Below are 12,146 nucleotides of genomic sequence, written 5' to 3'. Positions count from 1 at the left end.
TTTGAAATGATGAATCTGTGTGACTTAAAATTTGTTGAGTCGGAATACCGTTGCCTTTTACTGGAGCAGAAATGTCCTGGATACATGAAGGTGCAAAGATGATACTTCCAAGGTGGCAAGAGCTTTCCTCACCGTGTCAGGATACTAGTAAATCTTCCTGGATGTTCCTAGCACCCCAAAGTTCTCCTAGCCAAGCCGTATTAGATGGCTGATGTAGAGGTAGTGTGACAGGGAACCTCAGTAATGTGCATCAGTCATCTGAACTCACTGGTATTTACTAACAGACACTTGCCATGTGGAGAATTATCCAAAATGACTTCACCATCTTTAATTCATTAAAAGCTTTTAATACTCTCTGGTAGTGTCAAACGGATTAGACCATGGAGTTTTAAAGGTTCACAAACAAAGTGTTTTATTTTATTTATGACGGGAAAAAAGTTTTTATGACTTTGTGTTAAATAGTAGTCTCAGTGGCTGTGATTTTGACAAATAAAACTTATGGCTTATATACAATCATTTTACACAAGTGGAAATTTGCGTTTCATATCTGTAGCGGCTCTCATGCGTACTCATCAGCTTGCTCTCACTTTCCATAAGTATGTGTCAGACAAATCTCAGTCAACACAGTGCAGCACAGCAACCAAAACTGTATTCAGTATGTCCAGAATGGCAAAACGAAGAAAGGATTTCAGATTTTAATCAAGCTGAGTATAAAATATTCAATCAGGAATCTGGGAAGTTGGTGATAAAGAGATTTTTTTTTTTAATCTATCAACTGTGTTGATTAACTTGTAATTTCATATTATAGCTGACACATGCATCCCTTCTTTCTGGGAACTACTACCCTATGTGTGGTTGTCCTGATTACTCAGGTCACAGTAGAAATCTAATCATCACTCTCAGGGTTCCCTGTTAGTGGCTCCACTTTTAGATCTTGGTTCATTTCTCTCTCACATCTTTAATGTATACCTACTGTCCTCTTTCGCAATCAATTAAATGAGGTTTGTGTGACACGGTACATCTCATTCAGGTACATCTGTATCTAAAATATGCAGTGGTGGAAAAAAGTTTTTGGACACCCTTTTTACACAGTCTCAAATATTATCATGAAATATTTGTGGAAAAATCTTTTTTGTGTTTCTAAAAACTAACAAAACTAAATTCTTGACAGTTTCAATATGTCAGATCTCAACATTGTCGGTATCAAAGTGAACAAATAACAGAGAATGTGTTCAAAACTGAACAAAAAGTAAGTAAACCATCACTTCATCAAACTAATATTTAGTAGTTCTGCCATTAGCACACAGTAGAGCTCTAATCCTAGTTGGCATGCTCCCCATGAGGCTTTGACATTCCTGAGGGGTAACCTTGTCCTACTCTTCTTGAATTACTGTTTTTAATTATTCTAAATTCTTTGGTTTAGGCTTTGAAACAGACCTTTTGATAATCCGCCACTGATTTTTAATGGGGCTCATGTCCGGGGATTGAGTTACACACTCTAAGACCGTGGATACTGAGCTCCTGCAGCCAAATTCTACTTGTCCTGGATGTGTTCAAGGCATTATTTTATTGAGACATCCAGTTTTGATCTCAACAGGAGCATGTGGGTTTGGAGAATGGCACAATACTTAGCAGAGTTCAATGTGCCATCACAGACATCGAGATGACCAACACCAGCAGCACTCGTGCATCCTCAACCCATGATACTGCCTCCACTATGCTACTGTACATGCTGGAGTTAATGCTTCTCCTGGTCTTTTGCATACTCTCACATTAGCAAGAGGAAGATAAAGCTGGAAACTGGACTCATCTGACCACAGAATCTTCTTCTAATTCCTGCCTGTCTAGTTCTTGTGTTCTTGGGTCCAACGACGCTGGGCTAACCTCTGTCTCTCATTGATCAGAAGCTTCTTGACAGCATTGTAGGACCTTAAGCCATGATCTAAAAGTCGGCCACGTACAGTGCAGGTGGAACACTGGACTCCAGTGTGGTTTACCTCTGCTGCTGAAGGTCCTGTGGTGTCATTCAGAGGTTTTCCTGCGCATGTGGATCAGGATGTGGTCATTTCTTGCTGAAGAAACGCTTGGATGCCCAGATCTTGGTTTGTCTTCCAGCCTGTTGGTTCATCTATATTTCTGCAGAGTGAATCCAACTTCTGAAGGACTGCATCTCCACTTCCTGGCTATCTGGTGGCAGCTATACCCTTCCTGGCTGAGAATCTGTATCTTCAGGCGTGTCTCCTGCATTAGGTTCCTTGTTTTACCCATTTTTGTCTCTGATGAACTTTCAAATGTGCTGCCTTTATATTGACACGAAGCACGGCAACCAAAACTTATGTCTTTTAATAGAAAGCACGAACTTCATTAGTGGATCACTGGTACCAAAATACTCAAAATTTCTTATGTATTTTTATGGAACCAATGAATTTTAAACTTTTAATTTCCCTTTTAAGGATTTGTTTAATATTTTTGGCTGTTACTGTACTAAAAGAAATTTCACTTGAAGAACTGAGAGTGATTCTTAATGCAATATTTCACAGATGCATTTTTTGCATCACTGTATGACACCAACCCATTCACCGCACAGGATTCATTGCACAGGAAACATTGCAGTATCATGTGGAGTTATTCCGCTCTTAGCCTTGCATAGTCGCATGCTGGGGATGCATACTGGCTTTTGTGTGGAGCTGCCATGGTTCACTGAATTTTGTGATGTAACCACTGAGTTTCCTAGAAGCCCGTTGGAAATAAGTGGGAGTGAGAAACGTTGCAGTGTGGTGTGAGTGCAGGTTACCTGTGGGTATAACAGTATTGTTGGCCGCCTGTCAGGAAGTCTCATCCATCAGCCTGAAAGCATGACGGCACATATTTACAGCAAGAGCCTGCATGCTGGATCAAACTGGTTTTCCGACAAATATAATGTCAATACACCTTTTTTCCAACCCTGTCATGAGACAGTGGCCTTTAGTTATGCAAAGATTTGATGTCAGTGAAGATTCTCCAGCTTCAGTGTTGGAGGACATCTACCGTTAAGTCAAAGGTTGCCAGGTTTGTTCGCAGATATTTCATTCAACCATCTAACAAAGAGCCTGCATTATGCTTTCTTTCATTTCCTTAACTGTGTTAGATATTTTTTGTGCATTTTCTGGCCTTACTTATTTTTCTTCACCACCACACATAAACACCGTCTGCTAGGCAGCTAGTTTTGCAGTCAAACCCAAAAAACAAGAAGGTGCCTCATTTCCTTGCAGGAGCTGCTTCTGTCAGAGCTACTCCTCAAAACTCACAAATCTGAGGTTACAGTTTGTAACCAATGTTGCCTTGACTTTGCTGGGACAGCTGACCAATCAGACTGAGCTTTTCAGGAGGTACTGCAGCAATGTACAGTAGAAAATGAATGTGTTTTTTGTACACATATTCCAGTCAATATAAAAAATACATTTATAAACCTTTAAATGTGCATAAATGGCGTCTTTAATTTTCTCATGCTGAGACTATAAGTCTACTGGAAAACATGACTAAAAAAATCAAAAACTACATTCAGATGTCTTGATGCTATGATGACTACTATATACTGAGTCTGATCTGTTAACTCAGCTAACTGAAAGTCAGATTGACTGCAAAGTGAAAGGAGGTTTGCCGGTAAAGAACAATAAAAAGCATGTATGTTGCTCAGCTCTGATGGAAAAGAATACGAATCAATTTTGATTATAGTTTAACTTTTTAAGCATAAGAATTCACAGGCTTTAGCTTCATAAATGTGACTATTTGCTGCTTTTGTCTGAGTATGGCTGGATTTAGAATTGTTTGTAAGTAGATACACTACTGTTGATAAGTTTGGGGTCACTTAGAAATGTCCTTATTTTTGAAAAGAAAGCATTTTTTTTTTCAATGAAGAAAACATTAAATGAATCAGAAATCCAGTCTAGACATTGTTAATGTGGTAAATGACTATTCTAGCTGGAAACGGCTGATTTTTAATGGAATATCTCCATAGGGGTACAGAGGAACATTTCCAGCAACCATCACTCCTGTGTTCTAATGCTACATTGTGTTAGCTAACGGTGTGGAAAGGCTAATTGATGATTAGAAAACCCTTGTGCCATTATGTTGAATAAAAATGTGAGTTTTCATGGGAAACATGAAATTTTCTGGGTGACCCCAAACTTTTAAATTATAGTGTATTTGGAACATTACTTGGATTTTTGATTTCCATTCTGCAAAAAACATACAAGTATGGAGTTTTTCTTACTTATTTTTTAGTGTAAATAAGTTATAGCACAAGTAATGGTCATGATATAAAGAAAACACACACACACACAAAACAAGAGGCATGTAAAACTGAGGACTGTCGTCTGTAAATTCTTCTATGTGTCTCCACATCTTCTTTCATCCTTGTAAAACGTGAGGCTCTGTGTTGCTTTGACACCATAAATAACAGACAAGTAAAGTCCTGATCACCACTCTTGTTTGTACTTTGTGGGGGAGTCGCTTTGTTTTCTATTTGTTTGCAGCAGCAGCTTAAATAATGGCTTTACTCAACCCATTTCTGAGCAAAAATAATGCCAGCTTCTCCTGTCAGCAAAAAAAAAAAAAAAAAAAAGAAGAAGATTGGATCATTCAAGTGATCCTATAGCATCCTTTAAACCAGACCAGTGTTCGTCTCTTGAAATTGTTGAAGCAGTAGAGAAGCTGGAAAAACCTGTCCAGATTGACCACCTTGTTATTAGTAGTTTTCCGTTCTGCCCGGAGGGATCAGGCCTTTCTGAGTCTGCCTACAAAGCCTCTTGTTATCCCTTCAGTAAGGTAGTGGGTAAGCAGGATTTCCGCTTTTGCAATTCACGGCGACAGTGACGGCACACATTATTTTAATACGCTTGCCAGACTGTGTAACACCGGTTAAGAACAAGGGTGTGAGGTGGAAGGGGGGCCTCATTCACCATTTAGGCTCTAAAAGAATTTGGAAGAGTTATGTGGTGAACTACCCCCTCAGCTAAAACAAGGCTGGAGGAGCACATCCAGTTTACCTTGCATTGTGACATTTGAGAAGACTTTTGAAGTGCAACAACGTTTTGATTCCTGCCCGACTTGAAACCCAAATCCTTTGTTTTGAACATGTCGAGGTGCTGCTCGGAAGTTTTGCCCTCCCCCCTCGACACACCTGCCTCTTACAATAAGTCACATGCAGGCACGTCACATCCCAAAACACAACGGAGGAGCAAACATTCAGCAGCGGTCCACAATAACAGCTCTTTTCTTCTGTGTTTCAGAACATCCGAGGCTCATTATGTACACAACCCACTGTGCTGACTGACTGTGGGCGTCATTTTTTCGGTTTGATGCTGTCCACTTGATATTCCACTGATATCAAACAAAACCTCTCAAACACCAGTCTGATTCTGAAAGTCAGTATTTAAATCTGTCAACAATATAGCAATTTTACTTCTTTTGGCTTCTGCTGTGATACAAAAAGTGAAATGGATGATCTGCAATTAAATAAAATCAGTCTTACCTCAACTTGGATAGATTCACGGACAATATGTAAAAGATTAAATGCAAATCACCAAGCAATTAATAAATGTGGCTACATCTGCTAATCATTTAACCGGTCAAGACTGAACCCTGAGACCGCTGCTTTTCCTGGTTTCCAAACACAATATCCAGAATTTTCAGAGATGGTTTTACCCATAAATCATTGTGTTTGTGGTCTGGGTAAAATATTAGTTCTCATAAAACCATGGAATTTGTGGTAAATTCTTGTTGGCGTAGATTACTTTACAACTGTCTGGACAAAGAAAACTGCTCGACATCAGGTTCAACTGAACAAAACCACTTAAACATTGGTTATCTAAAGATGATTTTGGGAAACCAGCTCCCAACATTTTTATTCCTCCGCAACGACAGCTTTGGCCTGGAGACATCATGCTTTCAGGTTGTCTGCCCATTCTTTTCATTCTGCAGTGTATCAGAAACATGATTAAGAAGGGATTTTATTTAAAATTTGGCGCTATTGTTCACATGAACTGATGCACATTTTAGAATTTATACTGTAGTTTCTTTGCAGCAACCTCTGAATTTGAAGCACTGTCGGGCAGAATGGCTGCAACTTTATGTGAAGGAAGTTTATTGGTAAAACAAAAATAAACTTTAAGTTTTACTGAATATATGATTTAGTGGAGGAGGCATAGAACCAGGAGGCAGTAATGTTGCTCATGTTGCTCCGACAAGTGTTCTCTTCTCACAGGTACACACGTGGACAAAATTGTTGGTACCCCTCAGTTAAAGAAGGAAAAACCCACAATTCTCACTGAAATCACTTGAAACTCACAAAAGTAACAATAAATAAAAATTTATTGAAAATTAAATAATCAAAAACAGCCATTACTTTTGAATTGTTGATTAACATAATTATTTAAAAAAACAAACTAATGAAACAGGCCTGGACAAAAATGATGGTACCTCTATAAAAGATTGAAAACTATTTGACCAGAGTGACATGATTAACTCAGGTGTGTCATTTAATTGACATCACAGGTGTTTCCAAACTCATAATCAGTCAGTCTGCCTATTTAAAGGGAGACAAGTAGTCACCCTGCTGTTTGGTGAAAAGGTGTGTACCACACTGAACATGGACAACAGAAAGCGAAGGAGAGAATTGTCCCAGGACATCCGAAAAAAAATTATAGACAAACATCTTAAAGGTAAAGGCTATAAGACCATCTCTAAACAGCTTGAAGTTCCTGTGACAACAGTGGCTCATATTATTCAGAAGTTCAAGACCCACGGGACAGTAGCCAACCTCCCTGGACGTGGCCGCAAGAGGAAAATTGATGACAAATTGAAGAGACGGATCGTTGGAATTGTATCCAAAGAGCCCAGAGCAACCTCCAAAGAAATTAAAGGTGAACTCCAAGGCCAAGGTACATCAGTGTCAGATCGCACCATTCGTCGTTGTTTGAGCCAAAGTGGACTTCATGGGAGACGACCAAGGAGGACACCACTGCTGAAAAAAACTCATAAAAAAGCCAGACTGGAATTTGCAAAAATGCATGTTGACAAGCCACAAAGCTTCTGGGAGAATGTCCTTTGGACAGATGAGACCAAACTGGAGCTTTTTGGTAAGGCACATCAACTCTATGTTCATAGACTCAAAAACCAAGCATACGAAGAAAAGAACACTGTCCCTACGGTGAAACATGGAGGAGGCTCAGTAATGTTTTGGGGTTGCTTTGCTGCATCTGGCACAGGGTGTCTTGAAAGTGTGCAAGGTACGATGAAATCTGAAGACTATCAAGGCATTCTGGAGAGAAATGTGCTGCCTAGTGTCAGAAAGCTTGGTCTCAGTCGCAGGTCATGGGTCTTCCAACAGGACAACGATCCAAAACACACAGCCAAAAACACCCAAGAATGGCTGAGAGAAAAGCGTTGGACTATTCTAAAGTGGCCTTCTATGAGCCCAGATCTGAATCCCATTGAACATATGTGGAAGGAGCTGAAACATGCCATTTGGAGAAGACACCCATCAAACCTGAGACAACTGGAGCTGTTTGCTCATGAGGAGTGGGCCAAAATACCTGTTGACAGCTGCAGAACGCTCATTGACAAATACAGAAATCGTTTAATTGCAGTGATTGCCTCAAAAGGTTGTGCAACAAAATATTAAGTTATGGGTACCATCATTTTTGTCCAGCCCTATTTCATTAGTTTGTTTTTTTAAATAATTATGTTAATCAACAATTCAAAAGTGATGGCTGATTTTGATTATTTAATTTTCAATAAATTTTTATTTATTGTTACTTTTGTGAGTTTCAAGTGATTTCAGTGAGAATTGTGGGTTTTTCCTTCTTTAACTGAGGGGTACCAACAATTTTGTCCACGTGTGTAGATATCCAAATAAAGTCCCAAAAGAGATTAAAAAATTATATTTTATTAATTTAGAACTGCTCCTCATTGTCTCATTCAAAATTCAAGTAACTAATTTACTGCACAATAATCTGTTTTTATTTATTTATTTATTTTTGCATATTTGCAGCAAAGCTTTAGCTGTCTGAGCATCATGATAAATTGTCAGTAATGTCGGCCTTACTGAGACCCTTTGACACTTAGTTCATCTTTAAATGTTACACATACATATACATATGCATGTTAGACATAAACCAGTTCAGGTTTTGGTTTCAGTGTTTTTCTTCCTGCTCTGACTTTAGAGGAGATAATATAGAATCAGGCTCTGCTTAGGCAAACAAGATCAGGCGATTATGAAATTTGTAGCCTCCAAGTGCCAGGATATGAAAATGTTAAGCAACGTCAATTTCAGTGCCAACACCGAGTTCCTCCGTTTGTTGCATAATTTCATCATGTGTTGTTGGAATGCATGCAGTTGCAAGCAGGCAGCCTATATTCTAGAGCAGCTCCCATTTCTCTTTTGGTCCATAATAATTACCAGAGACAAGTTCCACAAAGGCACCGATCTGTAGCGCTGCATAGCCATTATTCTGCAGACAAAAGCCAGCCTTATGTGCCTATTTTCAGCCCCACTAGCATGTAGTGTTGAAGGGGGGTGCTTAATGATTTTATGCTGTTGCACTTTATGGCTACATCGTGCAAGCTAATAAGGCGTGTTTGTTTTCTCATTTCAGCTCGCAAGAAGACGACAGGCCGATATCTCCTTTCTACATGAGGTAGGCCTCCTGTGTTTGTGTTTAAAGGCTGGCAGAGCGGGTTGAGAGTGTGTTGTTTTGGAATGGAGGTGTGGGGGAAGTGGCTGCTTGCTGCCTCAGTGCATTATCATCCGGAACAATAGAGCCATCAGTTAGAGGGAAAGCAGGGCAGCGTGCACATGCAACAGTTTGCTCAACACTGTTTGCTTATTGTGGAGAAGGCAGCCGGAGCACATGTTTCAGACATACCATCTAAAGCAGGGGTGTCAAACTCATTTTGGTTCAGGAGCCACATTCAGCCCGGTTTGACCTCAAGTGACAAGTAAAATTAGAGCATAATGGCCTATAAATAGAGTCCAATTTTTTCCTTTGTTTTAGTGCAAAATGGTATGTTCTGACAATATTCACATTAAAGGAATTATCTTTTTATAAAACATTATGAGCAACCTGAAATTTCTTAAGAAAAATAAATTCAATTCAACGCTATTATGCCTCAGTTAATCATTTAAACATTACAACTGACAGATCACAGAGTGTCTACAAAGACACAAAACATTTAGTCACAAATATCTGGAACTGAACAATGTAGTATTTTACTTTATGATCAAAACGACAAAATTCAGACAAAAATAAGACAAAGTACAACAAAAATGAGACAAAGCGACTAAGAAAATGAACAAAAGTCACAAGCAAGACTAAAAACGACACAAAATGACAAAAACGAGACGAAAAACAATGAATAAAATGAAACACAAAATGACAAAAAATAAGACACAAAAACAGAAGCGAGACAAAAAGGAAACACAAAGTGGCAAAAACGACAAGCAAAATGATAACATGAGACAAATGATAAAGTCAGATAAAACAAGACAAATATTACAAAAACAAGCCACAAAAGAACAATGAGCAATCTAGTATTTTACTTTATGATCAAAACAACTTGTCATTGTCTAGAAATAATTTAAAATTTATTGTTTTCCAAATCTACAATTTGCAGTTAATGTCTTCTCTGTAATTTTTACACTTTACAAAGTCATTCCACGGACCGGATTGGACTCTCTGGAGGGCACATCTGGGTGAAGATGTGTTTTCTGAGTGATGTGGTGATTAATGAACAGTGTGGGAATAAAAGAATAATACTCAGAATAATACTCAGAAGTAGTGAAAATATGTATAACTTAAAACAGGTTTTAAATGAATAATCAGAAAAATAATGGACTATTTTCAGTCAGTTCATCTTTTCGACAGTGAGAGATGTCCATGTATTCCAGTTCAGGTCTCTCAGTTGAGAAGACTTGCAGATTTTCTTTATATAATTTTTAAATTTATGTATTTTGGGTTTGCACTGTTGGCCAAACATAAACAAGATATTTTTAGATGCCACCTTTAGCCCTGGGAATCTGCAGTGGTTTTTTTCCCCCCAACAGTTAACAACTATTTTAACAGTTTGAACAATTTACCAAAAACCTGGCTGATGAAACTTCTTCCTCATTGGAGTCCTAATATTATCTCACTGTATCAAATTAATTTTATGAATTTCCGGAGGGTTTCCTGTCATTTTTGCCACATTACCACAGTAAATTTCAGGTATTTGCACGTGCAATGTTTGATTACAACCAAGCCACACCTTACTGATAAGAACTTGTTAATCATACATGACTCTACTGTTATGACTCACCTTCAGTGTACTGAATGTAGCACAGAGGCTCAGCCATTCTCTGTTAACAGCTGGATCTTTGGTCCTTTGAGGTTGGTGCATTTTTCCAGGAGTGTTTCTGCTACACATTGGCACATTTGTGTAAACAAGCATATTATTTTTCTTTCTTTTTTTTGTTATGTTAAAAAGAACACGGTATATATTACAGCACAAATGCTTCACAGGATAATCTGTTGGAGTAGTAAAAGTACAAAAAAGTTAAGTTTAGCATACAGTCTGATTAAATCTTGCTGATAGAAGCTGGAAACCTGGATAGAAAAAGAGCTATAATAGTAACTGGGACAGCTTGTCTCTTTGTTGTGATATAATAAAACACAAATCCTTTATATCCGTGATGGACGTACTGCATTAATCCAAGGTCTTGCTATGTACAGGATGTGTAGTATGTGTATGTGTAACTACAACCTGTTTCACTGTGGTATAGGATATGTAATGTCTTTGTACGTATTACATAATCACTGGATTCCTTACTTTATAGAGTTGAGACAGCATTTTGCTACATTATTCACACTTGCAAGTCATATGGCCCATTTAAGACATGTCGGATGTCACTGTAAGTTATTACAGGATGTACAGGCACACGGGTATGCATGCATGTGTGTAAGATGTATGTACATGTGTGTGTATATGTACAGGAACTGTGTGCTCTGTATGTGTTGCTGTTGTATGCATACCTAATGTATGTGAAGTCCTTAAAGACAACATGAAGGGTATGTCATTAAGCTTGTTCTAAGTTTCACATTTTAATTCACAACAATCAAAAATCTCACACTTAACTAGTAACTCAAATATTCACATTTTCTTTTCTCACATTTGTATAATTAGAAAGTTTATATTTGTGGGTGGGCACACAGTGGCTTGGTGGTTAGCGCTTTCGCCTTGCAGCTAAAAGATCCCCGGTTTGCGTCCCGGCCTTCCTGGGATCTTTCTGCATGGAGTTTGCATGTTCTCCCTGTTCATGTGTGGGTTTTCTCTGGGTACTTCGGCTTCCTCCCACAGTCCAAAAACATGCTGAGGTTAATTTGTCACTCTAAATTGACCGTAGGTGTGAATGTGAGTGTGATTGTTTGTCTCTATGTGTAGCCCCCCAGCAACCCTAAAGAGGTTTAAAGATAATGGATGGATGAATATTTGTGGGTTGTGGACACTTTCAAGTGCAAAGAAAGATGTCTCATGTTTTAGAAAAAACAGTTATCGAATAAATAACAAGAAAAGCACTCGGAGAGCGCAGTGTTCCACCAAGGCTGCTCAGTCTTCCTGACAAGTTCGTGGCGGTCGATTTGTAGAAGGATCGTGATCATGTGATCATCAGCAGGCAGCTAATGTAGTGTTCACTTGTTGTCATAGTTACAGTGACGCTGTGCTGCTATCTCACAATTATACAGAAATCTTTAACAAATCCGTGGATCCAGACTATAAACCGCATCACTGACAAAATCTAATCACTTGGTCCTTGTGTCATTTCTGATCTTCCCTGAAAATTTCATCCAAATCCGTTAATCCGTTTTGTAGTATTGTCGCGAACAGACAGACAGATCAACGTTGATCGTCACATAACTACGCCGCATTCTTTAACGGAGTAATAATTTAAAAATATCAAATTTTGAAAATAATCTTTAGTTATAGCCAGAAAGTATTTCTCACTCTGCCATGACCGACAAAGACCAACTTGTGTTTACTTTTCCACTCTCCTCTTACTTCTCACTGTTTGCCTCTCATTCACTTCTCGTGCTCACGTTCACCAGTAACTCCATGGCCTACTTGTTCTTTGT

At 38.6% G+C, this 12,146-nt stretch overlaps 1 protein-coding gene across 4 annotated transcripts in view; it reads left to right on the top strand.

Moving 5' to 3' along the window:
- Positions 1 to 12,146, top strand: part of fam13a (family with sequence similarity 13 member A) — an 87,046-nt gene that overhangs the window by 31,563 nt on the left and 43,337 nt on the right. For all 4 annotated transcript variants that reach the window (XM_051946187.1, XM_051946188.1, XM_051946189.1 and 1 more), the window contains exon 9: positions 8,637 to 8,678. In XM_051946187.1, the coding sequence (XP_051802147.1) occupies positions 8,637 to 8,678 (42 nt within the window). The remainder of the gene's footprint in view (positions 1 to 8,636; positions 8,679 to 12,146) is intronic.

This window comes from Acanthochromis polyacanthus, chromosome 3 (genome assembly GCF_021347895.1).
Source record: "Acanthochromis polyacanthus isolate Apoly-LR-REF ecotype Palm Island chromosome 3, KAUST_Apoly_ChrSc, whole genome shotgun sequence".
NCBI lineage: Eukaryota > Metazoa > Chordata > Actinopteri > Pomacentridae > Acanthochromis > Acanthochromis polyacanthus.
Note: the sequence above shows the minus strand (reverse complement) of the source record. Positions and strands in the feature narration are given on the sequence as shown.